Source organism: Arctopsyche grandis, chromosome 13, assembly GCF_051622035.1.
Source record: "Arctopsyche grandis isolate Sample6627 chromosome 13, ASM5162203v2, whole genome shotgun sequence".
In the NCBI taxonomy this organism is placed as follows: Eukaryota; Metazoa; Arthropoda; class Insecta; order Trichoptera; family Hydropsychidae; genus Arctopsyche; species Arctopsyche grandis.
In genome coordinates, this window is record NC_135367.1 from 5509423 (window position 1) to 5536108 (window position 26686).

Below are 26686 nucleotides of genomic sequence, written 5' to 3' on the forward strand. Positions count from 1 at the left end.
CAATTATACTCGACTCGAAGTTATACCGAAGCAATATTGTATGCGATTGTTATGTTTACTAATTTAGCCAGCAGCACAGCTAGATGTTTTCGTTAATGTCAACCATCGAGAGGTTGCCGTGTTCGATCTCGTGTGTTGATCTCGATTGAAAATAATTTATTCCGAGTATTTCTGTAGTGATACTAGTCAGACTGGGATATTTGTAACTTCATAGTCCTTCATGTAACTTCAAAGTCCATCATTTTCTATCAGAGTTTGTCAATTTATCTGATTTAATTGCTGAAACGGTTCCTCATCAAATTGGCAAAAACTATCCTACCCACTATGTCACCATTATTTGAATATGAAAAATTTATGATGTATAAATTTATATATGTAAAAGTTTAATACTATAGATGCTGCTCGTGGGCAAACCGAAAATGGGATCTTGGGACCATATAAAATAGGATCCATCGGCTATGCCGCCTTTTATTAAAAAATAATAATTTTCTCTTGCCTTGCAATTTTTCACATATTTTTTAGAGTGTGCACGCTCAAGAGGGGTGGGTCCTTCACGTTTTTTATCATTTTACGTTTTTTTTTTTTTTTTTTTTCAATTTAACAGATCACCCCAATGCGTCTTCCTGGCCAGAAACATTGACACAAGTATTATTAGTATTATACAAAGTAAATACATACATACCCACAGCTACATCTATGGTCAAATTTGTAAATTTGCATCATTTTTAAACAATTCAGCGAAATTCGAGATTTGCGAGAAAATGGGTAAGGCTGTCAATTTGTTGGAACCATTTCAATGGAAATCAGATAAATTGGCAAACTCTGATAGGAAACGATCGACCTGGAGTCACAAATCCAATTTCTGGCCATCAAAAACCAGTGGGATTTGAACCCGTGACCACTTTGTTCCAAGCATTATATTCTGTTGGTAAATAAGAATCGACAAACATGCATGGAGGACCCCTCATGGGGCAATTTCACGCTTTATTGTATTTTTAAATAGGACTATGGCACTAAGTTCGAGACTACCTATTGGTCGTGTGCACACTCGCAAACTACAAATATATAAAATAAAATCTCAATGCCGATATTTCTCACAAATACTCTACATACCAATATTTCAATATCAATATTTCGTATTTAGATAAGCAAGGACGAGGTGGCAGGTGGGTTTAGGTCAGCATGAGCCTATAATCTCGGATTTATAAAGGTATTTTTTCGTGTCCGCTAATATATATGTACCTCGTACATACTATCGTATACCAGTGGCGTGGAGTTGAAGTCTAGGATTTTTGGCTAAGTCCGAATCGCTAAAAATCCGACTCCAATTTCGCAATTACTGTTAGTAGTGTAACTCACCCAATATATGCAGATTTGAGACACGGTGTTTCTATCTTGGTATTTTTCTCGTGTTTCGCACAAATTTAGGAGAGTACCGATATTTGACAAAATTTATATCATCATCATCATCATCATCATCTACAACCGCTCACCATCCACTGCTTGGATGAAGGCCTCCCCAACACGCTTCCACTAGTCTCTGTTTTGCGCAACTCTCATCCATCTCACCCCACACATTTTCCTAATTTCGTCTACCCATCTTTCCTGCGGTCTTCTTTTTACCCTTTTCCATTCTCTCGGGTACCATTCAAGCACTTATTTTGTCCACCTTTCGTCCATTCTTCTAGCCACGTGGCCCGCCCATTGCCATTTCAATCTCTTTACTCTATACACTAGTCCACTAGCCTAGTCATACTTATCACCCACGTGTTTCGCTTCTTGTCTTTCCTTGTTATGTTGAGCATACGGGCGAAAACACATAGAGATGAACGGCACGGCACGCAGTCGTCTCGAGTCAAGAAAGGGCATTCCCAGTTATTTGTTAATTCATAAGATCTTATTATTTCGACAAGTTTCTCCTACATTTATTCAAATATGGGATTGAAGAGCCATTAATTGAGCGATCATTTTGGTCGGAGATCTTGTCTTCACTAACTGAGGAGTGTCGAGGGTTTAACTAGCGGGGAAGTTGGGTTTTTTTCCCTACGACGCAGCGGTACCTACCTACCTACTAAGAGAAACTGTGCATGCGCCATGTATTTTGCATGCGCCAAAAGGGAGACCAGTATAACACGTGAGGGCGGATCTAGTGTATTATACATCAATGGCTCCAATCATGACATTTGTTCGCTGCCTGCGTTTTTCCGACAAACTATCATTACTGTAATAACGGGAATGGGAACGGGAATTGAATGCGTGACATATTGTGACATTGCAACGCATGCCGGGTTCAGCTAGTTCATAAATAAACAAAAGAAAAAGTACTCCAGAGTCAATGGAGAATCAGCCCAAGAGGAAAAAATTGGAAAGCAATTAAAGTTTACATTTTTAAAAACGGAGTCTGACATACGCATTTCAACGAGAATAATTAAATATCGCGTGAAACTGAAACTGGTAGTATGTAAAATGTGAAAAATTTTTAAATGCAATTTTGGCGATATGGAGGATTGGACAGAGAGCGACAGGGGGTAGGCTGTAGCCGTAGGCGGCCAGGTCGATAAGTGCAGTGGAGGGCGGCGTGCACGTGTCCGTCAATATATGTACATACGTATGTACGTCGTGTAGTTACGCCGAGAACAATATAATGGTCCATGCGCAGTAGCGGCGGCAAAACAAGCAATCCGGTGCAACGCCCTGGCGGCACGGTCACGGCCGCCACTGCATACACTTTTTTATGCACTTTGTCATACGGCACGGCACCTCTTCGCCACGTACAAAATCGAACTAGACATTATGTGCATTGTGTGTATTTGTAGTGCATACGTGCTTGTATGGGGTTGCACACCTCGGCCGAAGTTTACGTATTACAGAAGACAGTTTCGATTTTGGATACAGGTGACATTGTATATGTATATAAAAGCAACAATTTCAACGTGTCGTTGCAAAGTTGCAATATACCTATAGATTGACTAGAAATGGGATTGAGCGATGCGATTATGCCTTAAATCGTGGGGAAAATGTAATCAAGTCATCCAAAATGATTCAATTTGAAATATATTGATCTGGAATAGTGGAATGTAAACTGAGATAGTTTAGTTTACCCTTCATTATTTTCATTCCTTGACATATGTACATATGTAGATTAACTTAAATATGCCTGGTTTAAAAAGCAATGTTATCATAGTTATCACTAAACAAATTCAAACTTGCATTACATTTTGGTTTTTATCAAAAGTTAAGCATTTAATAAAATACGACTTTTATCCAAATGTCGCATTTATTGGTCTTTATATTCCTCTAGTTATGAGTAATGGCGCAGACACACAGAATCGTACGGCATGGCATGTCTAGATATACTCCAACTGTGAATGGGCGTATCTTCACCATTGTTAATTCGTACGATTTTATTATTTCGTCTAATTTCAACTAGATTTCTTAATATATTGGAATCACTCTTATCGATCACAGTCAAACCTATGTCAATACAAAGAAAATATATTACCGAAAACATTCCAGGGATGATTTTTGGCCTGGCATAGAGCAGGCGTGCTAGTGGTTATTTTACAAACCTCCTTTACGTTTTTACAAAATGCTTTTGGGGCGTTTTGGCTATTGATAACTTCTTAGAAAGATCTTTGTTGTTTACTCTTTTGCTTTCAGCACTGTTGGAACGTGTATTTAGCTTTTTGGGGTTGCCTTAATGACTATCCGCAGTGTAGTCATGAGCAAATATCGCGTGTTGGGATGATGCTTTTGGCACAAAAAATGGCTCACTATTGTCAACCATGCTATTTTTTTTCTTGCTTTGTATACTAACTGAGCAGTCTATTATTATTTGACAAGCATCCAGACAACGCTGAAGACTAGTTACGAGTAGTCAGCTATATTAACTATAGATAGATAATGAGGGCTTTTCAGAACGACACATATGTACAATAGATTAAGTTACCATTTAAAATATTAAAATCTCGATCGTTAATCAATAATTCATTATTCTTATTCCTTACCTATATAAAATACAAACTTGGTTTCATTAACAAAATTTATTTATCGCTATTTCTTCAATTAGTAATTAAAACTGTTGCCAAAAGTTAAATACATGTATACTAATTTATTAAAATAAGATATGAGATAATTACATATATATATCATTGCTAAATTTATTATAGTATAAATTCAATTCATTTTATAAATAATTTATGTACGTAAAAAATATATTAAATCAAAATCGAAATACTAGAATTAGGCTATATTAATTTTTTTTTAATTTTAAGAAAAAAATCGTTTATTCTTTGAAAAAGAATGCCTTTATTTTAATGTTTTTAATGAATCAATACTAAGTATGGTTTATTCACATAAAAATATATACACACGTGTATATGTAAGTGCGAAAATCAATATTTGAACAGGGCGTAAGGATAGGAATAGTCACAACCCTGCCGGATGATATTAAAATTTCAAATGTGATGAAACTTTAGCATAAGGGTTTACCCAAGTACTTTCACCACACATACATACATATACACACACACACACACGATAATAAAACCACCGCACTGAAGGGTAAACCGTCCCCTAAATTGGGTCAAGGAGCCAAACTACGAGGGCTTTCAGAGGTACATGCACGAGCAACAGGTGATAAAAGGGAGCCAAATTTGACCAAGTATTACCTCTCAACGTCGTTACGAAGCAATGTAACGAGGACGCGCTGGTACGAGTCAAAATACACCTACAAATCAAACGATCGCACTCGAAGCAAAATTGTTGATAGATGATAGAGTGAAAATGAATATGGGTACTCACGGGTCTTGTCTTGGGTCTCAGCCATGGTGTCTGGTCGGATCGGTCGGATGCGGCGATACGGCGATACGGCGACTGCAACAAGAAACAGAAGACAACGGTATAGTGGAGCGACACGTGACGAGGAAGACCCACAAGCACGGAGGTTGACTGCAATTGCGGTTCACCTGGATGCAGAGTGCAGGTTGCGGACTTTCAGCCGATTGGCACTGGACTACCAGCGGGCTGGAGTGGTCTGTTCGGGGTGGGAGTGCCAAGTGGGCGCACCGAAGCCCTCGGACGACTTTTTCGAATATTTATAATACTTACATATGCATGTATGTATATCACTCGTTTGTTCTCGTGTGATAATCGAGAATGAACGAACGAACACACCTTTAATTTAGCGCCGAGCGACTGCTTTTTTATACCCTTGCGTGTCCAGTTAATTATCCAGCAATTGTTTCAATTGTGTAATTAATTTTGAACACACAAATACCTATGCATACCTGAAGCCACATATTTTTAGTACAATTTTCCCTGTTTAGCTGTGTTAGTCTGATAACGATAAGTAAGTCAGTACTATCAGTCAGAGGTAAATCAGCCAGTAGATGCATATACATATGTACATAGTGGGTTTGGTCCCTCCTTCTTTGACACTTTATTTTATTCTACATTTGTATAATTCGAAATATTGATATTCTGTATTTTTATACGCACCCAAGTTAGGCACGGTACCTACATAAGTATACATAAGCAGACATGATCTGCGTTTATATGTATATGCTACAGTCTACAATCATACGCCTACTAATAAAATAGCTCACGTTTCTGGAACAAACTCTAGCATATCAAATGTGAAACAATAAAAAACAGCAAACGTTTGAAAGAAGAACATTTAAAAATAAAAAGTAAATCAAACCATGTCCGTAAAATAACAAACGGATAAGCGAATGCATACAATCAAGAATTATTTCCTACAACGATTTTTAGTGCACATACTATACGTGGTAGAAATCTTCGCACGGAGCGTACATAAGACTAAAAACGTGCACATAAAGCAAACAGTGGAAAATGTTTGAAAATTTCAGTCTTTGTTCGGTCGTGACTCAAAATCGAGTAACTTAATTTGGCACTTCATATTCTATTTCCGAAACGGCAGTGAGTGGATGGATAAGATCTGCATCTTAGCGGACAAAGGGTGCAACCGAGGAAAATCAGGGAATGATTCATGATTCACATTGCTCGACATGGACAACGATGGACAAAGGACGAGCTCGGTAACAACGATTAAATAACAGACAGAACATTTAGCGATGCAATAATACCGCTTCTATTTTTCGAACATTGTGCCAGCAACAATAATCAGCGTAATATGAAACTAAGCATTTTTTGAGGTCACAAATCGTCCAATTTGGAGTTGAAACTACAAGTGCACATAGTGGGAGGCACAAATCAGGTCGACTGGGTTGTACGAGTTTGTATGTACGTACACCACGAAAGCTGCAGAGTAAAAAAGGCAAAGGCATTGCACTTACTGAAAGGCATTGCAGTGGGCGTCGCGCCAGACGCAGCACAGTTGCACCAGAGAGCACTGGCATAGGCTTTCGATTCTTTTTTGACGAAAAATTTCATCTAACAGTACCCAAGCCAAAACTGCCAGACAGTTCGTCTGTAAAAATACGCTAAAAGTGCAAGTGAGACACGTGTTTGGCTATTTTCAGATGCAGGGACGTCCTTTCAAATGAGACTAAATAATTCTTAAAATGTCTAAAAAATGAATAAAATTGAAATTGCAAAGCATGTGGATGAAAAGTTTCCATATAAGACAAAAATGTATGCATAATTTAACAGTACAATCAAACTCACTAACCGTTAGATACTAATATATGTAGCAATAAAATGCAAATTATTTGTATTTTTTTTTCTTCAGAAAACAAACGAGCAAGTTGAACGTTTTCATTATCTGACTATTGAACTACTACTGTGTGATATGTTTTGTTTAAAAATTGCTTCTGAATCATTCCGCAACAATGTCAGTCGCCTAGCGAATCATCAGTTTAATGACTTTGCTGATGAAAAATGTATGAATTTAAGACAAAAATGCGAGAAATTACATAAGGATTGATACAATTTAGCAAAAATGATTATATTTGCAGCGCGTTTTTTTTTCAGTTTATACATTTTTACAGGAGACCTCTTGGAAATGTTAAATTTGTTGTTTCCTTATTATTTATTTACATATATAAAAAATATATTTACCATGGTGCATTTACGGGTTAGCCCAAGGCGACACCTATGGCCAAATTTGTACAAACGTACTACATATATACACAAATAAATTAATAGTATTATTTATATAAATTTGGAAAGTCGGTTGAACAATGAAATTAGATCAATTGGCAAACTCTGATAGGTAATGAGCAACAACCGATCAGGGATCAAACCCTAGACCCCTCAGTTGTTATACGCTAGCCACTGAGCTGTGTTACCTCAAAAATGTTGGAATACAAATAATAATTGAGTAATCATTCCGTTAATCATAAAAAAATGAACTAATTTGCAAATTTGTTCACTGTGAATGCACTCGCAAAACAGACGCGCGCGCGTTCAGCGATAAATCATTTCATTATTATGCGATAATGTCAATCGAAAAATAAATATTATTCATTTCTTTAACAACCACACTTACACAATTGGTGCTACATGTATGTATGTATATGTATAAATATTTTCAATGAGATGATTGTGAGTAAAAAAAAAACCACCCACAACAACACTCACACGTGTTTGAAGATAGTATTTTATTGACGAAAATAGAAAAACGGTGGGTGTCGTTGTATATTAATACATATACATATGTATGTATACATACTCGATAAGGTTTTCAGTTGAGACATTGCAAAAGTGAAAGGCGAGCGAGGTAATGAAAGGGTAATGCTACGACGTTCGCACGAATAACGTCGAAATTGTAATTTGGCCAGTGAAATTACTTTGAAATATTATTAACATTGGAAGCGCAACTTCCATGGTAATGTTCTACGCTTATGAGATAATGTTAAATATTGAAAGCCCGAACAGCGGCGCCGGTGGCACGCAGCGAGAATTTTAATAAGCACCGAGTTCACTTCGTAATATAATACATACATACATATAATAGAATGCATACTTCACACAAAACAGACAGAGCGATACACGTACAATATATGTACATATTCGGGTCTCTAAAAAACGACGAAAAAAAAACAACGAACATAAAATCTGGCAAATATAATAAGACAATAAAATAAAATAAAAAAGTGGAAAAGTTGAGAAATTGTCTTGTGGAAACCAGCTGGTGGAAGTGCGTGGCATCTGCTGCGAAGAGGATTGAGACTTTCTTTTATAATATTGTATGTATTATATATATATAAGAACTCGTATGTACATATGTACATACATACACAGATATGTACATACATGTGCGAATGCAACCTTCAAGTCGACCAACGACCGTTAACTTTATCACACCTGAATACAAAATATAGTATGGGAATAATCCGCCACTGTCTCTACATGTGTAAATATAATAATATACCGTTTTAATCTTATATTTCATTTAATTGTTTTTTTTTTGCAGCAGTTTTTTTCCAACCCAAAATCTTGATTTCTATCGGTCGAAAAGCTTTGTTATGAACTTCTTACATTGTAAGCGGTTCATATCAGTCAGAACAGTCTCGGTGATTACAACAAAATGTCTATACCCTTCAGGTATAACACACAGATTACCTAAACACAATCTGCTTTAGGTCATCGACTTTAGAGAGTCTTTAATAAATATTATGTATTAGATGTATTATGAACATTTATATGGATTGTAAATAGGTTTTTGAGCTATTTTTCCTATTATGCTTTAGATTAACACTAGAATAATATAATACTGTGATTACTAACCAAATTAAATTAAATTGTAAAATAGAAAATGATCAGTAGATCAGTAGCTATTAAAATAGATATAAGATGTATTGTGAACATAATTTCGTAATAATAAAAAGCATTTAAAAATCAAAATATCAGTCAGAATATTTTAGCTGATCAATAGTAGTCGCGCATTTTTTCCTTATTGTAAATATACGTGAAATCAAATAGTATAGTTAACCATCTTATTGCACGCTAAATCTATTTCGCAAGAAAACGAAAGAAAGGTAAAAAGGAAAAAAATAAATTGTAAGAAAACATGATACGACATATAACGCCCTTTTATATTCTAACTATTTTTTTGTAATTTTCAAAACCAATTCAGCGTGTTATATTATAATACGATTGACTGAAGTACACTTTATTTTTAGACCTGCAGAATGTTCATACTTAATAACTAGCCTGTAACGATACAATCAGGGGCAGCTCGTCCTAAGGAGCGGCGGTGCAGTGAACCCCCCCCCCCCTCTCCCTCCAAGTTAATGAACAAATTAATATGAATATAATAGCAGTAATCTAAACGAAAATCAAAAAAAAATTAGTGGATATTTTCGAGTTGTGCGTATTTAACACCGATGAAACATGTGGTAAGACAATAGTACAAACGATTGTTCGCGCCGAGCCTGGTGCGTCAACGATCTATTTCACCTGGTGCGTTTTCCTTGGCTTTCCTATTGTCATAAAATGTCATACAACAACTAATGAAAGAGAAAGAGAACACTCGTGTTCTCGATACGTGAAATATATACTTCCATACAAAAATACATTAATACGGATCAGCGCTCTAAAGTTACGATTTTTTGCGATCGGTTCTGAAGATATCCGATCCCCCAGCCGTTTCTTATTGGTAGCCGTTATATTGGTAAACGTGGTTTCTTTCTTCTTAGATATGGTCAATTTCTTAGAAAAACCATCAGTGTTCAAAGCAAGAGGGCAAAAAATTGTACGCAGACAGCGCTGGGGGGGGGGGAGGAGGGTAGTGGGAGAGCGATGCGAATTGACCACTAGGGCTGTGCATGCTGAAAACGTAGCGACAATAGCCTCGGATGTGGTTCACGTATCAATTTCTTTCCAAAACCACCAGTTGAAATATCAACGGTCACAACACTAGTATATAATATTAACAATGAAAATAATTATTGATTACTCCAGATTATTGTTATCTTAGTGCTAGTTTATAACAAGGCTTGACTGCATGATTTTGAAAATAAATATATATATCCGAATAATATATGTATTAAATAAATTAATGATTTATTTTTATTTTTATCACATTGATACTAGGATTATACTTGAATTTTCTCGTGAAGGGCACACATATTTATTTTTTTCAAAATTTTAATTTAAAATCCCTATAATTATTATATTATACACATTAAATATCAAGAAAATAAAAATAATTTAAAACTTCAATATAAAATAATGAAATTTTGTTTAAAAAAAATACTACTTCCGGTTTACGAATTCTAACCAAACTTCTTAACCTTAAACTTCTAGATATAAAATCTAAATTCAATACGCCGAAAGGTTTCCGAGATAAATATAAAAAAAACTTGATCCTCTGGAGTAAAGGTACTACCTCCGGTTGAGGTAAAAATATTAAATAAAATTTATAATTTCTATTACATGTAAAAAAATCAGTGTGATTTGGTTAGCGGTTTGGGAGATATTTGGATTAAAAAACTTAAACAAAGAGGACACCTATAAAAGGAGGTACCATTCCGGTTAAATTTCAAAAAAATTTATGTCGTATCGATAAGAATTTCAGTAACCGATACTTAGTTTCAGTTCGATAGGACGAACGGTATTCAAAAAATCCCCAAAATACAGACACAGACACATTTTTTTCTAGATCATGAAAACGTGATCAGTGATGGATTCTGAGTTCGAATCAGTCAAAATCTTGAGTTCGAATTTTCGCATGATCACAAAACTTCGTCTATTGTTACTACGTACATACATAAAAGAAAAAATAGTATTATATGTACATTTAGTAATAAAAGTAGGTAACATTTTAATGGAACAGAAAAATATTTCATGAAAGTGAATTTATATTCTGATTTAATAAAAAGAAAGGAAAAATATGGAACAATTAACTATTAATTTGATAAATTGAATAGATTATATCCCAGCAAGAATTTATATGCTTTTTATTATGTAAATGTTCGATCTCATATTAATATAAAATAAAATAAATTTCACTTATTTTGATTTTCATTTATGAAAAATGATAGTTAGTATATTGTGGGCTGTTGTTAGTTACGAAAATAATTTAAAAATATATAAAAAAAAATACCAAAATTCTCAAAGCAATTATTATTATAGACAAATTTATAACATTTAGTCACATAGCATAGCATAAACAAATTAAATTCAGAATTTTTTTCGTTTGGCTTGCAAAATGATATTAAAAAAATGATCCCATTTTAAACTCTCTTGTGACTCGTTTTTACGAACGTGTAGTTTTATTCGGAAAATACATTACGTATTTAAAACAAACTGTACCCAACGTAACCTCACGACCTTTCAAAAGATGTAAAAGAGCATATAAATTCAACTGGACGTTGAAAAAAAATTTAAATAATGTACTTACAACCTGGGCATTTTCAATGCAATCAATATGATCAAAGCCAAAAAAGTGCATCCCGTAATAGAGAAGGGGTGAATCATTTCCTGTCAAATTTGTCATTCTCTGTGTATTTTGGGGATTTTTGAACACCATTAGTCCTATCGAACTAAAACTTAGCATCAGTCACTGAAATTCTTATCGATAAGACGTAAATTTTTATCAAATTTTTAAAAAGACCGGAAATGGTACCTCCCTTTATATGTATCCTCTTTTTTTAAAATCAATTATCTTCCAAACCGCTAAACGAATCAGACTGAAAATTTTTCACATGTAATAGAAATTATAAATTTTATACCCAAATATTTTTTATAATATACCCTAACAAAAGCAGTACTTTTACTCTAGAGAATCGAGGTTTTTTATATTCTTCTCAAAGACCTTTTGATTTATTGAACTGAAATTTCATATCTAGACGTTTAAGCTTAATACCAAGCTATGCATAAAATTTGGTAAGCGTCCGTCAACCGGAAGTGGCAGTTTACTCTTGTTGAATTTTTCTTCCACTATTTTTTTCAACCCCTTAAACACGTGTGCTCTTCACGAAAAAAATAAAGCATAATTCTTGTATCAATGTGATGAAAATAAAAAAAAAAATCACTAAATTTAATAAACCGAAAGTGGGATTTTTTCCTCTTAGAAAAGTCAAAAATGTTGTGACCACGATTACTTCCACACCCCTGAACGTATCAAACTGAAAATGTATATTTGTATTTTTTATGTACTAACTTAGAGTTGGTAAGGTTTTGGTCAGAATTCGTAAACCGGAAGTAGTATTTTTTTTTTATAAACAATATTTCATTATTTTATTTTGACATTTTAAATCATTTTTATTTTCTTGATATTTATTGTGTATAATACTAAAAGTGATTTTAAGTAATAAAAAAAATTTGAACAAAATCCGACAAACGGAAGTGGAACTTTTGTCTTGTGTAAGTTTCCCTATATTTGCGCTTAATTTATATCGAAAATGCTCTCACAACCGGTATGTGTGAACTTGCATGTATTTTTAATTATCGAATTTTGTTCCGTGACCTTTTTATATTCCTCAAATACATAGATTAAGTCATGGGTTGGTCAAATCCGAATTCAAATCCGAATTTCTTTTATTTAATTACTTAATATGCCAACAGCCATGCGATGATATTTCATCGGGTACAACAATAGTAAGTTATATAAAATCAAATTGTTACAAATTTGAAACTGCAATACAAAAATATTTCAACAGATACAAAACAACTTCACCATACAGCAACCTTGTCACAATATGTATATGTATGCATGTGTATGACTTTCTTTACACTGCCACACAATGGAATCAGCATTGAATCAAATTGAGGGTTGATATATATATATATGTATATCTGACGCCAATAACATTTAGAAACATTTCATTTTACATAATTTATATTTAAAAAATGCAGTATGCAACTGTAAATAAAAGTGGAGCAGGTATGCACGTACGAAAAAAAAACAATAACAATAACAAAGAACAAGCCCACAGAACGAATCGCAAATTGTGCAATGTCGGTGGGATGAATTTGTATTTGAATAATGAATGCATCTCACCTGAATGAGGGTTTGTGTGGTCCAGATAGACGAGAGTTCTCTTGGATGAGGAAGATCCACTGACTGGACGACAATGCAGCTGCAACGGTTGGAAGCGTACTTATAGCTGCGAAAGGCGCACGCGACGCGACCTGTATTGAAGATCTTCGCTCCCTGATTGGTCGACGCGTTTGTCGACGACCAATCACACGCGTCTATTTTGAATCGCAGACTACCGCAACGTGCAAACCGGATCGTTCCTTCAATATTATGATTACATATATTCAAATTTTTATTTTAAGAATTCTGCTTCGTTTTTAGACACGGAAAATTCACCTCCATTTTGTGTGAATAGAAAACAATTGAATACTCGTTCAAAAGTTTTCAAATAAATGAAATCATTGTTTTGTTTGTGAGGAATTGAATTCAAATTTTTATTATGTATTCAAGTTTAATTTCATGTCTCATATAGCTATCAAAAATGATGATACTTTAAAATTTAAATCGTCGACTTGAAATAGTCTCTAGTTAAATAACAATTATAATATAAAACATACGTATAGAATTGATTAAGAATTGTAAATAGATTTTTGAGCTATTTTTTCCTATTATGTTGTATAGTGTATGAACATCTATCTTATTTACAGTGTGCAATAACATTAAAATAAGATTGTTATTAAAAATACTAACAAGAAATATAATGTGTAAAATAGATAATGATCACTGGATTAGCAGTTATTACTTATTATTAGAGATTGGTGGTTGATTTGCCGCCATAAAATTACAATAGACTTCTCCATTGTCCAAGAAAGCAGGAAAGCAAAAAAAAAATGGTTAAGAATAGTGAACTATTTTTTTAGGACCATCTTGTCCGCTAGTCCTTAGTTATTACTAGAGGTAGGATAGTCACAGTGATATCCATTGTTCGGCAAACCTTTAACAATGCATTTACAACCTTTGGACAATACACGGCCCCCTCAGGCTCCGGTGACTAGTTATTACTGTAGACACCGGATAGTCATAGTGCTATCCATTGTTGTAAATCCTTTGTAAAAAAGGTTCGGCAAACCTTAAGCAATGCATTTACGACCTTTGAACAATACGCGGCACCTTCTAGGTCCGGTGACTAGTTATTAGTAGAGGTAGGACTTTGTAAATAGACCCAAAACGACCTGATTCCTGGAAAAAGCACGTTTCCTATCCGCCCTTTAGTTATTAGTAGAGGTAGGACCGGAAGTGTGCTTTTTCCAGGAAACAGTGCGTTTTGGGTCTATTTTCCAGGAAATAAAGCAAACGACAAAGCTAGAATGCAAAAAAAAGGTTCATCATAAAAATGAACAATGCACGGCAAACAATAAACAAAGAACGGCGCAAACTTGGTCCGCTCTTTAGTAATAATTAGCATGGACCTAAGATGTATTGTGAACAATAAAAACCATTTGAAAATCAAAGTCAGTCAAAAATGCTACTGGCTAATAGCTGCTCATTAGCTAGCAATTGTAGCATACTCAATCGTAATATGTACATAAATAAAAACAATGGTAAATATTGCATATGTATTATCAAATTTATAATAAAATTTATTTCGTTTAGAATAATTCATTGTTAATTTTGAATTCATTTGGAAGTTAAGATAAATTAGTTAACGAACGAACTCAAAATAGTACAGATATAGGCTAGTTCTGTTAAGCAGAACTACATACATATATGTAAATGCCTTTATATAAAAATTTAAATTGTTATATAAGCACGCAAGCTTCATACATAATTGGGGCTACCATATAAAATCTTACCTTAATTGGTACACCATTTTTTTAGGTATTAAAATGGTAAGTACTTACAGAGTTGGTTCATGACGCTATGCAAATTTATGCGTTCTTTTTGAATACGTATTAAATCACTGATGTGTCTTAATTACAATAAATGATTTAAAATGTGAATTTAGTAATACAATCTTTTCAAAATTTTTGTAGCTAAGCATTTTTTTTTTAATTTTCACAATTCACAAGGAGGTGGAAGTCCAAATTGTAAAAGTGGATTCGGTTTCAAACTTCCTGTAGCTCTTCATTCTTATATAAATCAATTAAATGATTGTTCAATTGCTATTTATATACATACAGACGGAGGTTCATGTTCGTCGTAATGAAAATATGGTAGCTCTTTCAGTAAAATTGATTGGATCTAATATATAATTTCTAAATATACATACGTAAGTTTTGGTTCGTAGAATCCGTGACGTTATCATAGAGAATTTAATTTTCTATGACGACGATATCGATATCGTTTTCAGTTCCAGATCCAGATCCCATTTTCAGTTCCAGTTCCGGATTCCTGTTTCAGTTCCTGTTCCGGATTACTATTTAAGTGGTTTATATTACAAACACCGAGCGAAGCCAGGTAAAAACACTGGTTAATGATATTTTTATCTGACATAGTAACGAAACATAAGCAGCGACGAGCATGTGAGAACTTGTTAAAATATTCAACGGATTTTAAACACGCGTATAATTTATGTGTTTACAAATGAGTTGATAAAAACTGCCAGTAACTTCGAAAAGGCAATGTTTTGATGAATTCCAACAATAAATAAGTGTGTATACGTGCATAATTTGACGTTACAGTATATTTATGAATCACTTGTATCACCTAAAAGGGTCTCTTGTATTCGAGTGGGCGAAAATCCGTTGCCGGAGAGTGTCGTATATGGTGAGACTGCTTTTTTAGCCGTTAAAAATTAACTATATATGTATGTATAATAAAATGCATTCGTGAGAATTTTTTCCTTCTATGTATTTATAAACTATATATGTAGTCAAATAGACGATATTTTAACAGCGCAAATATTGAAAGACCAAAGTAAAATAATGTTTACAAAAGTAACGATCATTTTGCATGCGGGTGTGTCCATATTATGTGAAAGAATCATTTCCGCTTTGATTTTCGCCGTTGCATTATGCATATTTTGCGAGCAGCTTTTTACTGTCCGTTGGAGCGGCCATATGAAAAAAAAGTGGTTGAGCTTGTTCGTTAGTGAGTCATCCTTCCAATGCCAACAGACTAGACTCAGTAACGGATTCATTGTCCATACGAACGGTCTAATCACTTAATGACCACAAACATATATGATGCTATATGCGGCAAGATGATTGATTTCAACGGTTTGAACACAATGTCGGTTGAATTTTTTAACACACGAGATCTTTCAGAGCATAATTTAGAAGGAAAATAAATAAAACACATATTGATTGGCTTGTAAAATATATTGAAATTAAGTAATAGTTCACTGTCCATTACAAGGAAACTCAATTTTCAAGCATAGTATAACAATAAACCTCGTTCGTTGCAAATCGACGAGGTTGTGCTACATACATATCACATTGGACTTACTGTCCGATGCAAAACAAGAATGAATAATTTTAACAAATGCACATTAAAGTATATAATTTTATTACATTCAAAATTCGTATAATATTATGTATATATATTTTCAGATTGAATTACAAAATTGTCTACAATTGAATATTCACCATTTCATGATGCTTGCTTGGCAATCGGTATTTAAAATTTATCTTGAGAGATAATACAATATATAAATTTGAATTTATATACATGCAATTTATAAATTGACAACATAGTATGTACAAATTTAATTATTATAGATCGTAAGGGACAATATTAAGACGGCTCTCTCTCATCGAAACGCGACACTATTGGGATTGTGTATTTGCTAATCGTATCGTTTTGATGAGAGTACTGCCAAGACATGAGTATTATTTAGCATACTTTATACGATAAAATACAATTTGAAGTATTTAAATCAATAAATTCGGATTAAATACACGTCAAATGATTTTATCAAAGATCAATGACACTCGAATGAAAATAAATATAGTATATTATATCAGAAAAATTATCATAGACAATTCACTGATAATAATATTTTGCTTTGCGGTTGCTGTCAAGCATTAAAAATTGGATTTATAAATAAAATTCACTGAAATCTTTTCCTCCTCTTTCAAGTGTTTCTTAAACTGATCTGCCCAATTTTTAATGCTAAAGTAGAAGTTATTATTAACCGCAGCTCGAGAAAGTAGTTTTTTTCTTCTTATTAGGTACAAAATACAATCAAGAATATTGGTTCTGATTAATTTTGTATAACTAAAATTTTTCTAAATGAATTTTAAAGTACATATGTAACAATATTTTTTTTGTCGATTATTATAAATGTCCGATTATCTCAAATAGTAATTAGATAGATCATTAGACAAGAGCTAAATACATACTTTCATTGATAATCACCAAGAATACAGTAGTATGAAGGATGTAATAAAAATGATCAGTCATTTCTTCATTCATTTGTATTTGATACTAATGAACATATACAAATGGCCTAGCTGACGGAAGTAATCTTTAATTGAAGTAAGTAGAAGTAATTTATTTTCCTTATACTGCTGAATAATGTTCAGGATTTATTTTTAATTTTATAAGATAGAAAGAACCATTTTTCCAAGAGAAAATAATAATAAAATTAAGTCAAAATATGTATGTTACATGGTCAATCTTTCTAAAATTTTAAAGTCTAAATCATGCCAATGCGTTAAAAAGAATAATATATTACTACTTGATTTTTTTTTTTTTTTAATTATGGGCTGACTAGATGTGCTGCATTTGGCAGGAAGAATTTCAATAATTTAGTTAAAATGTCAAAAATTAATTTCAGAGTAATATTAGACACAGATTAAATATTTCATTTAAAGTCATACAAATCTAAAAAGGAGTTGAATAATTAATTTGTACAAAATATTCCGTCATAAAGAGTCCTTCATATAATTAACTCATACACAATCACTTTCTTTCATGAGGTTCATGTAAATATATGCGTACACCAATCAGGCGCAAATATGCAAAATGGAAAGAAGTTAAAACCCACATACAAACATTATCAACCTATCAATTTTCATATAATATTTACTTAAGCCCAATAAAACTCATATATTTGCATCTTTAATAATCCATTCAACAATTTAACATATAACAGAGAAAATATGTGCAATAAATGCTCGAATACAATCCCCGATAATAAATTAACTACAATTTTCATAATGCTCATATCGACTATACATAAATTAAAATATTTCTAAAACATTACAAGTGATTTGCAATAATTCAATTACAATCTTGTATTATTGGACACATTGGTGTTTATAGTTAGATATGACATATACACTTATAAACACGTCGATAAATATAAAAAAAAAAAATACATATACATATATGCCCGAATCCAAGTACGCATTACACACACCGTATTATGCTACCATATCACATCTGAGTCACACAATATCAAATAGTTGACATCTGATATTCACTCGTCAAAATGTGACAATGTCTTACATTAATTTGTCATATGCCAAGATATGAGCACAAAGTGAATGTACAAAATAGGACAAATACTATAAGTATCATGGCTACCCAAGCTGGACAACTCCCTAAAAGAAACAAAAACGAATAAAATATTAGCACGAATATATTTTATTGCAATAAAACAAGTAGTCAAGTAAAAGGTGCTTACTTCTATGAGGCAAACTGTGAATGCACACTCTATTATCTACAGAAATTGAAACAACTGCAGCCTCCGACCGACTAGTGATTGCAGGACCGTCACCACTAACTGGTAAAAATTCTAAGCCAGTTATAAACATCGAATGAGCTCCTTCGATATTTAATACTCTCTGAAAAAAGGGTAAATCAATATAATATATCTTTTTAGGATTTATGTTATTTTACCTATATATACATATATAAAAATAATATAATAAAGTACCTGTAAGCTAAACGCAACGTAAATAGACACTGATCCACTGAACATAGTACCGACGGCTATAAATCTTCCATCGTCTCTAACAGCTAAAGCAGATAAGCTTTCATCAATTGTTATACTTTTTATAAGCGTGCCGTCGTTTGGTTTCCAACTTTGAATTAATCCTTTTTGTTTACCGCTACGACCTAAAGGATTGGCAAGAGTGAAGAGTCGACAAGCATCTTTGTCTTCTTCGACACGTCCAAATCTAAAAGTAAGCATAGAATAAACATATAAATAAATATTATACATCTTATATTATATAACAAAGGTATGAAACAAAGATTGTTGTGTGTGTTAGCTCGTTTCTGATGGAGTGTCGTTAAATATGATTTTTTTTCGATTAAAATAAATTAAATCAAAAAAAGAAATGAATATTTACTATTAAATTAGCCATGTTTGAGTGATTTATATTTCAAATATTGGACAAAGCCGGATGGAACCATTACTATATGTATATACTAGTGTTGTGGAAGATAATTAATACATGATTTAAAATGAAGTTACGTATTATAATAATAATGAATTGGAATCAGAACTGAAACAGGAATCGGGAATCGTGAATCGGAACTGATACAGAGATCGGGAATCGTGAATCGGAACTGAAACGAGGATTGGAAATCGGAACTGAAACAGGGATCGGAATTTGGAACGAAAGCAGGGATCAAAATCGGAACTAGAACGGGAATCGAAATCACAATCTAAATTGCAGTCGAAATCGTTTGTTTCCATCCATGTTTACGCTCTTTATATTACAAATACTGAGCAAAGCCAGGTAAAACAACTAATTATATATAAATTTTAAATTAAATTCAAAGAATGCTGAGAATAGTAGGCAGCCAATTTGGTAAGAATCATTACAACAACTCTAATAGGAAACAATTGATCTGGAGTCACATATATCCAAGGTCTGACCAGAACCAATGGATCAGGGCTCGAACCTGTGACCCCTCAGTTGTTGGCATTATACACTAGCCACTAATCTACGTTGCCGGTTGATAATATATGATACAATTATTTACCTGGAACGTTTATAAATATATTTAACTCCATTGGGTGGTTGGCAAACAAGTTTAACTACTTGCTTTCCATTACGCGTTGACCAAATAATACCGAAACCATCTTTAGCTATGCTGACGAGAAATTCATCATTTGGGCTGAAGTCTAAGTCATCCAGCTGAAAATATATTATATATATACTGTATTTAAAAACTCAACGCAAATTAAGAATATGTTGTGCGAAAATTGAAAATACCTCTTTGGAGTGTCCCGCAATATCAAATTTTTTTAACAGTTGTGGAAATTGCCAAACTCTGATGTGGCCATCAGTTCCGCCCGTGGCCATCAGTTTGCCATTGTGACTAATTCGAACTACTCTTTGGACGGCCTCATTTCTGAAACGACAAACGAAAATGTTAAAACTTTGTCAGCGGCATAACAAGTGTCGTGCGGCAAAATATCATATTTTGTAGTAACTTGGGTCCACATGGGAAGAACAGTAACAAGTTTATGTCTGTTCTTCATGATCCATCTGTCGAACATGCAGTATTTCTAGGCTTTGTATGGAAAGTAAGTGTGGCGCCAGAAAATGCTTGCCCCGGGTGCTATTAACCCTCAGTGTATAAAATTTTAAATTCTATCATAATAAATGAAAAAAATATATACACAGTGTTATGAAGCTAATTGCAAAGCCTTAAAAGTTTGATAGCTCATATCATTTAGAATATTTTGAGCCACACATACCTCTATCCAAAATCTTTTCAAACCATAAATAAGAGATGAAACCCAAAATTACCATTACGAAAGTAAGACGAAGGACTCAAGCATGCATTAGTAGGCATTTGAAGATGAACATTAAATAATTTTAGCAAAATTTTTGTTTTATTTGACATTAGAAGTTAAAAAAGTCGCTTGTGAATAGCGGCCTTTGATCGGCGCGATCCCTCAATTAGGTTTTCACACCCTAATTCTGATAATTGGCAAGAAATCTGCATAAGTGACCAATTTTTATGTTTTTCGTAATAACTATGTGATTTTCAAAGCTATACACCCTATAATTCTGTTGTTTTTTTGTATTTAACCTTTGAAGGACGGATCGTCGAGATCGAACGAGTGTCGAGTAAGACCTCAGTATTTTTTAATCAAAATACAGCTTTTCTCAATACAAATGGGTTCAATATATATCTTATTAATCATTTTATACATTATACATAAAAAAGTTTTAGTCTTATAGCATGTTTTTGACTATTTTTGTATTAAAAAATAACGACAAGCATCAACATGCAAACACACATAGATAAGGCCAACAGACGACTGCATGACTCAATAGCCACGAGCCAAAAGCGACGAAAACAATAGCTTACGAAAATATAGCTGTCTCTTTCTCTCGCATTGATTCATCGATCAACAAGAATATGCAAGCGAACAGTCAAAAACATGACTTATCGCTACCGCCTTTAAATCATACTTTGGAACGTAGAAATGTATTTTTTTACGATGTACTCCTTTTCTAAATCATACAAAATCTATTAAAATAAATTTCTTGTAGTTAATTCTAGGAATATAAGAAATATAGGGTGTATAGCATTAAAAACCACATAGTTATTACGAAAAACGTAAAAACTGGGGCACTTGCATACCCCACTTCGGTGAGGGAGGGTTAAAATAAAATAGAATAAATATAACTACCCAAAATCAGTTTGAATGCTATCGGCGGCACGTATTTCAAAGTTGATTCTCTTCTCTGAACAATGATTACTATTGGAATCCTTTTTACTAGCATCCTCTTCTCTATCTTTGCTATGCGTATTTCTACGTTTCCGTAAAAAATTATTAACACTGTCGGCTTTCACGCTGCCTCTCCGCAACTCGGACGCATTGACTAATTTTAAATTCACGTTATACAATTGGCAATGTGTTTCTTGACCGGCGACCAGGTATAAATGCTTATTTAAATTGACCGCCGAGCAGTTCATCACCACACTCGGTCCCGTCTCATGTCGGATTATTTCCTCGGCTATAAACCGCTCACTGTCGTGTGACAATTCAAAGATTTCCTGAAACAGAAACATACACAAACATTACTTTTAGTCGTATAGAGTAGTGACACAATCTCACAATCATATAGGAAATGAAAATGATACAAGTTATACATAATTATGTTGGCATTGAGACGCGTGTTTAAAAGTAATGCACAAAATAAAATCGATACGTCTTCTGCTACACGTATGAAGCTTGGCGATAGTCTATTTTTTGGCGATAGTCTTTTAATTTTGATCTCGTACATACAAATAAATATGATTAGAGCATTGTACTCTGTCTGTGATAAAAGCCTGAAGGAGGTCAAGACCTACTATGGAGTCATTGATATGAAATATTCAAACAATATGTCTGTTATTATGTACACGGTTCAACGAATTCGTTAGAAAGTTTCATCTAAAATTCAACAAATTGGTGAAAGGAAGATGAAAAGATTACCCAAATCAAACATTATATAGCAAATATAAATATAACAATGATTGAAACAGACTGATCTTTTTCTAGGTCCGAACTATAATCATTTATTTTAACAAACTACTTAATCTGGAATATATCGAACTATTTACTGAAGTAGTTTATTTTAAAATATATATGAAGGATCAGGATACGAGGGGTTCTAAATAGTGCACGCCGATTAGATCATACAGTGTTTATTATAAGTCTTTAAGTCAAGCCTGCCAAAGGACAAGTGTCCTATACACAGTTGGATAGTACCCAGACACGCTCAGTCCAAACACACTCTGCACGTTTAAAACCATATCCTATATACAGTGCCGGATTTACCCTATAGGCAGATAAGGCTTCAGCCTAGGGCCTCAGAATATAGGGTGCTTCCAGCCAAGGTGTATCAAATTAATAATAAAAATTTACGCTCAAAAATATGTGCACATTGAAAATTTGAACAGTTACAGTTAAAAAAAGCTTTTAAAAACTTACTTGATGCAGTTATTTTTGTATGCTTCAATACACCTTTCTCGGAAAAAGTATGTATACAGACTCTATTCGGATAAGAAATGGGAATTTACGTTCAGGCTTTGTCATTATTTATCTAATCGGAGAACGATTTATGAATCAAGCCTCCGTAAACTGAAAAAGCCGAGTATTTCTTTTGTAAATAATGATTTTTTTTTAATGGGAAACGCGTGTTGAAAGAAAAGATTTTTATTTTTCGGGAATGCATTTCACGATCATTTCGTTCTCAAATTTCGAGGAGTTGAGTTGTTGGTTTCGATACTTTATCGTAGCTAAAATATGTAGTTAAAAACAGTTTTATATATTTTAGTGATTTCGTTAATTTTGTGCTAAAATCTTCATTTCGAGAAATTCAAGGTAAGTTCTTTATATATTTTTTAATTTGAAAATTCTAAAATTTATGTTACAAATATGTACGTATGTTTGTATTATATTTTCATAACTATAATTGGTTTTCTTAAACATAAAATTTTATATTATCGAAAAATTCATATTTTTCATAAAGATTAGTTATCGCATAAATTTATCATAGATCACAGAGTTAATTATAAGTTATATTAATCACGACATATTACATTTAACAGTAACATATTATAGTACTGTAGTATATTATTATAATTATTATATTACTATACTGAAAAATTGAAGTCACTATTTTTGTTTTCAATTTTATTAGTGGGCGGTGTCATTGCAATTTAATCAGACACGTCTAGTCATTAACATAAATAATGATCGTTATATGTATATTTTATTATATAATAAAGTGAGAATGGGGGTTGGAGGGGCCTCGTAAGTGGAATAGCCTAAGACCTTTTTTTATCTAAATCCGGCCCAGCCTACATATTGTTACGTATACTAAAAAGAGCCGCCGAGTTATTGCGATCGGATTAGGCCGGGTAGCATCCTGAGAGACCGTGTGACCGGTATAAGTGGCTTTAAGGATTAGCGACAGGCTAAGTGCAAGTAAGCTAAACAATGATTGCACTTCCCAGAATTGACCTGTACCGTGGGAGCGAATTTCGTGGGAAGACATATCCGTACGTGACCATAACAATAGGTAAACAAATTAGACGTCGAAGATGTCCTGAGAGATCTATCCCTTATAAGGCGATATCATGTCATTCTGGACTGAGCACTGCCAGTGCGTGTATCTACTTAATCATCAATAAATGCTGTGAAACGACTGTTGGCCTTTTACTTGGATCCTCCACCCACCCCTACACAACAATATATTCACCACTGAACAATCAATAGTTTTTATTAAATAATAAATAATTCAGTGAGTATCTCTACTATAGTGAGCTTTCCAGTTAATCTACATACAATTATGGTTCTGTGATTATTGGTCACAAAGCGTTCGCCCAAGTCACATCTCCATAACGGAACATCTGGCAGCCGAAAAGTCCATCATACTAACGATAACTATCATACAGACGAGAACTCGAGTGCCAAACATTCCGTATTCGCGATTTCCATGGCAAAAATTGTCTTTTGGGCGATCGTGATGTGACTAATAATCCAATTACTATACAATTATATATATCACTAGCTGAACCCGGCATGCGTTGCAATGCCACAATAACCCATTCCCGTTCCCATTTATCGGAAAAACGCAGGCAGTAAACACATTTGAAATTATTGCATTGCAATGACACTCATTCCCGTTTTTGGGCGATTTTTTTTCATAGTAATTTTCCCGGATATGCATACAACAAATCCTGAAAGTTCCATCGTAATCCGCTTAGTGGTTTAGGAGCCTATTCGAGACACACAGACAGACATTCATTTTTATATATATAGACTAGCTGAACCCGGCATGCGTTGCAATGCCACAATAACCCATTCCCGTTCCCATTTATCGGAAAAACGCAGGCAGTAAACACATTTGAAATTATTGCGTTGCAATGACACTCATTCCCGTTTTTGGGCGATTTTTTTTCATAGTAATTTTCCCGGATATGCATACAACAAATCCTGAAAGTTCCATCGTAATCCGCTTAGTTGTTTAGGAGCCTATTCGAGACACACAGACAGACATTCATTTTTATATATATAGACTAGCTGAACCCGGCATGCGTTGCAATGCCACAATAACCCATTCCCGTTCCCATCTATCGGAAAAACGCAGGCAGTAAACACATTTGAAATTATTGCGTTGCAATGACACTCATTCCCGTTTTTGGGCGATTTTTTTTCATAGTAATCTTCCCGGATATGCATACAAAAAATCCTGAAAGTTCCATCGTAATCCGTTCAGTGGTTTAGGAGCCTATTCGAGACACACAGACAGACATTCATTTTTATATATATAGACTAGCTGAACCCGGCATGCGTTGCAATGCCACAATAACCCATTCCCGTTCCCATCTATCGGAAAAACGCAGGCAGTAAACACATTTGAAATTATTGCGTTGCAATGACACTCATTCCCGTTTTTGGGCGATTTTTTTTCATAGTAATCTTCCCGGATATGCATACAACAAATCCTGAAAGTTCCATCGTAATCCGTTTAGTGGTTTAGGAGCCTATTCGAGACACACAGACAGACATTCATTTTTATATATATAGACTAGCTGAATTTGGCATGCGTTGCAATGCCACAATAACGCATGCAATTCCCGTTCCCATTTGTCGGAACAACGTAGGCAGCGAACACCCTGGTCACGACGCGAAAACATTTGAAATTATAGCGTTGCAATGACACTCATTCCCGTTTTTCCCGTTTTTTTTTCACAGTAATCTTCCTGGATATGCATACAACAAATCCTGAAAGTTCCATCGTCATCCGTTCAGTGGTTTAGGAGCCTATTCGAGACACAGGCAGGCATTCATTTTTATATATATAGATAGATTGTAGTATAGAAATAAAATGTACTTTAGGTAATTCCTGAAACATTGAATCACAAAATATCAGTATAAAATTCTACATCAATTTAAAATCGGCCAATACTTGATTCATATTCCAGATAAAAGCTTTCACATGAAGTTTTTGACAGTTCAAAATGATCAAACTGTTTACTTGTCATACGGCACATGAGAAGGATGGTCAGTGTGCTTCAAATTAGAGTCTTCGAGGTCGAAAGTATTGAACGCCACTTCATTAGGTAATGGTTGAGATCGTGATAGGAATTAGTATGAGCGAGGTCAACGAGTGGTTAATGAAACAATATTGAAGAGAAGAGAAGAGAAGGTCTTACGAATCCGTTGGCCACTCCGGTCTTGGAGGAGCCCCCGCCGCCGGCGACCAGGACGTGCCTGCTGGTGATCATCTGAAGAGTGTAGAGCGGGAAGTTGACGCGCGCCAGAAGGCCGTCGCTGCGGCGGGAAGGAGCCATCTCGGTGGCGGCCGCGGACGACGGCTGGTCTCCCGATGCTCGACGGTCGGGGATTGGGGTGGGGGCGGGGGTGGAGACGTGGAGGGGGAGGGGGGTCCGTCACGAGAGGGGCATCGATCGGGAGGCTGGTGAGGGGGAAGCGAAGAGCAGCTCACCGGCAGGTCTGACGGCGCCCTTCCAACATGACAACTGTGTCAAATGCTGGTGACAGCGATCGACAACATTCGGCGTGGACACGTGTCACTGTAGACAACACAACGCGCCACACGTCACCACTCATGTTCCATACTGAAAATTATTTTAAATCATCCTTTTTATTCACTTTCAATGGATTTTCACCGTGCATATATTATGTATACAACATGTCCTAGGTCTGTTTTAACAGATAATTATCTATTTTACATATTATTTTTCTTGTTAGTATTCGATGATTGTAAAGGTTTGTGCCTGATTTTATCGGGTTTTGGACCTTCATCAATTTTTTCAATCTATGTATATACGCTACGGTTCGGTGATTACTGGTCACAAATTACTCGTCACAAAGTCACTAAAATCTCTATAACGGAACAT

At 34.3% G+C, this 26686-nt stretch overlaps 2 protein-coding genes across 3 annotated transcripts in view; both read right to left on the minus strand.

The window, feature by feature from the left end:
* The window catches only part of stai (stathmin), a 32703-nt gene extending 19521 nt beyond the window's left edge, over positions 1-13182 (minus strand). For both annotated transcript variants that reach the window (XM_077444863.1, XM_077444867.1), the window contains exons 1-2: positions 12932-13182; positions 4804-4875 (exon numbers count right to left, since the gene is read on the minus strand). In XM_077444863.1, the coding sequence (XP_077300989.1) occupies positions 4804-4828 (25 nt within the window). In that variant the 5' untranslated portion in view covers positions 4829-4875; positions 12932-13182. The remainder of the gene's footprint in view (positions 1-4803; positions 4876-12931) is intronic.
* Positions 13183-16153: 2971 nt separating this feature from the next.
* Positions 16154-26394, minus strand: LOC143921773 (guanine nucleotide-exchange factor SEC12). Its single transcript, XM_077445159.1, has 7 exons — positions 25979-26394; positions 21459-21826; positions 20026-20164; positions 19793-19947; positions 18735-18978; positions 18483-18642; positions 16154-18399 (listed from the first exon to the last, which is right to left on the minus strand). The coding sequence occupies exons 1-7, from the start codon at positions 26114-26116 to the stop codon at positions 18314-18316; spliced, it is 1290 nt and encodes a 429-aa protein (XP_077301285.1). The 5' UTR covers positions 26117-26394; the 3' UTR covers positions 16154-18313.
* Positions 26395-26686: the final 292 nt, after the last annotated feature.

Excerpts from the sequence above, each read along its gene's own strand:
- LOC143921773 (XM_077445159.1), bottom strand. The coding sequence starts at position 26,116 with ATGGCTCCTTCCCGCCGCAGCGACGGCCTTCTGGCGCGCGTCAACTTC. Across the intron at positions 19,948-20,025 it reads TTGCGGGACACTCCAAAGAG|CTGGATGACTTAGACTTCAG; the intron begins GTATTTTCAATT and ends ATATATTTTCAG. Across the intron at positions 18,400-18,482 it reads TCACAGTTTGCCTCATAGAA|GGAGTTGTCCAGCTTGGGTA; the intron begins GTAAGCACCTTT and ends TGTTTCTTTTAG.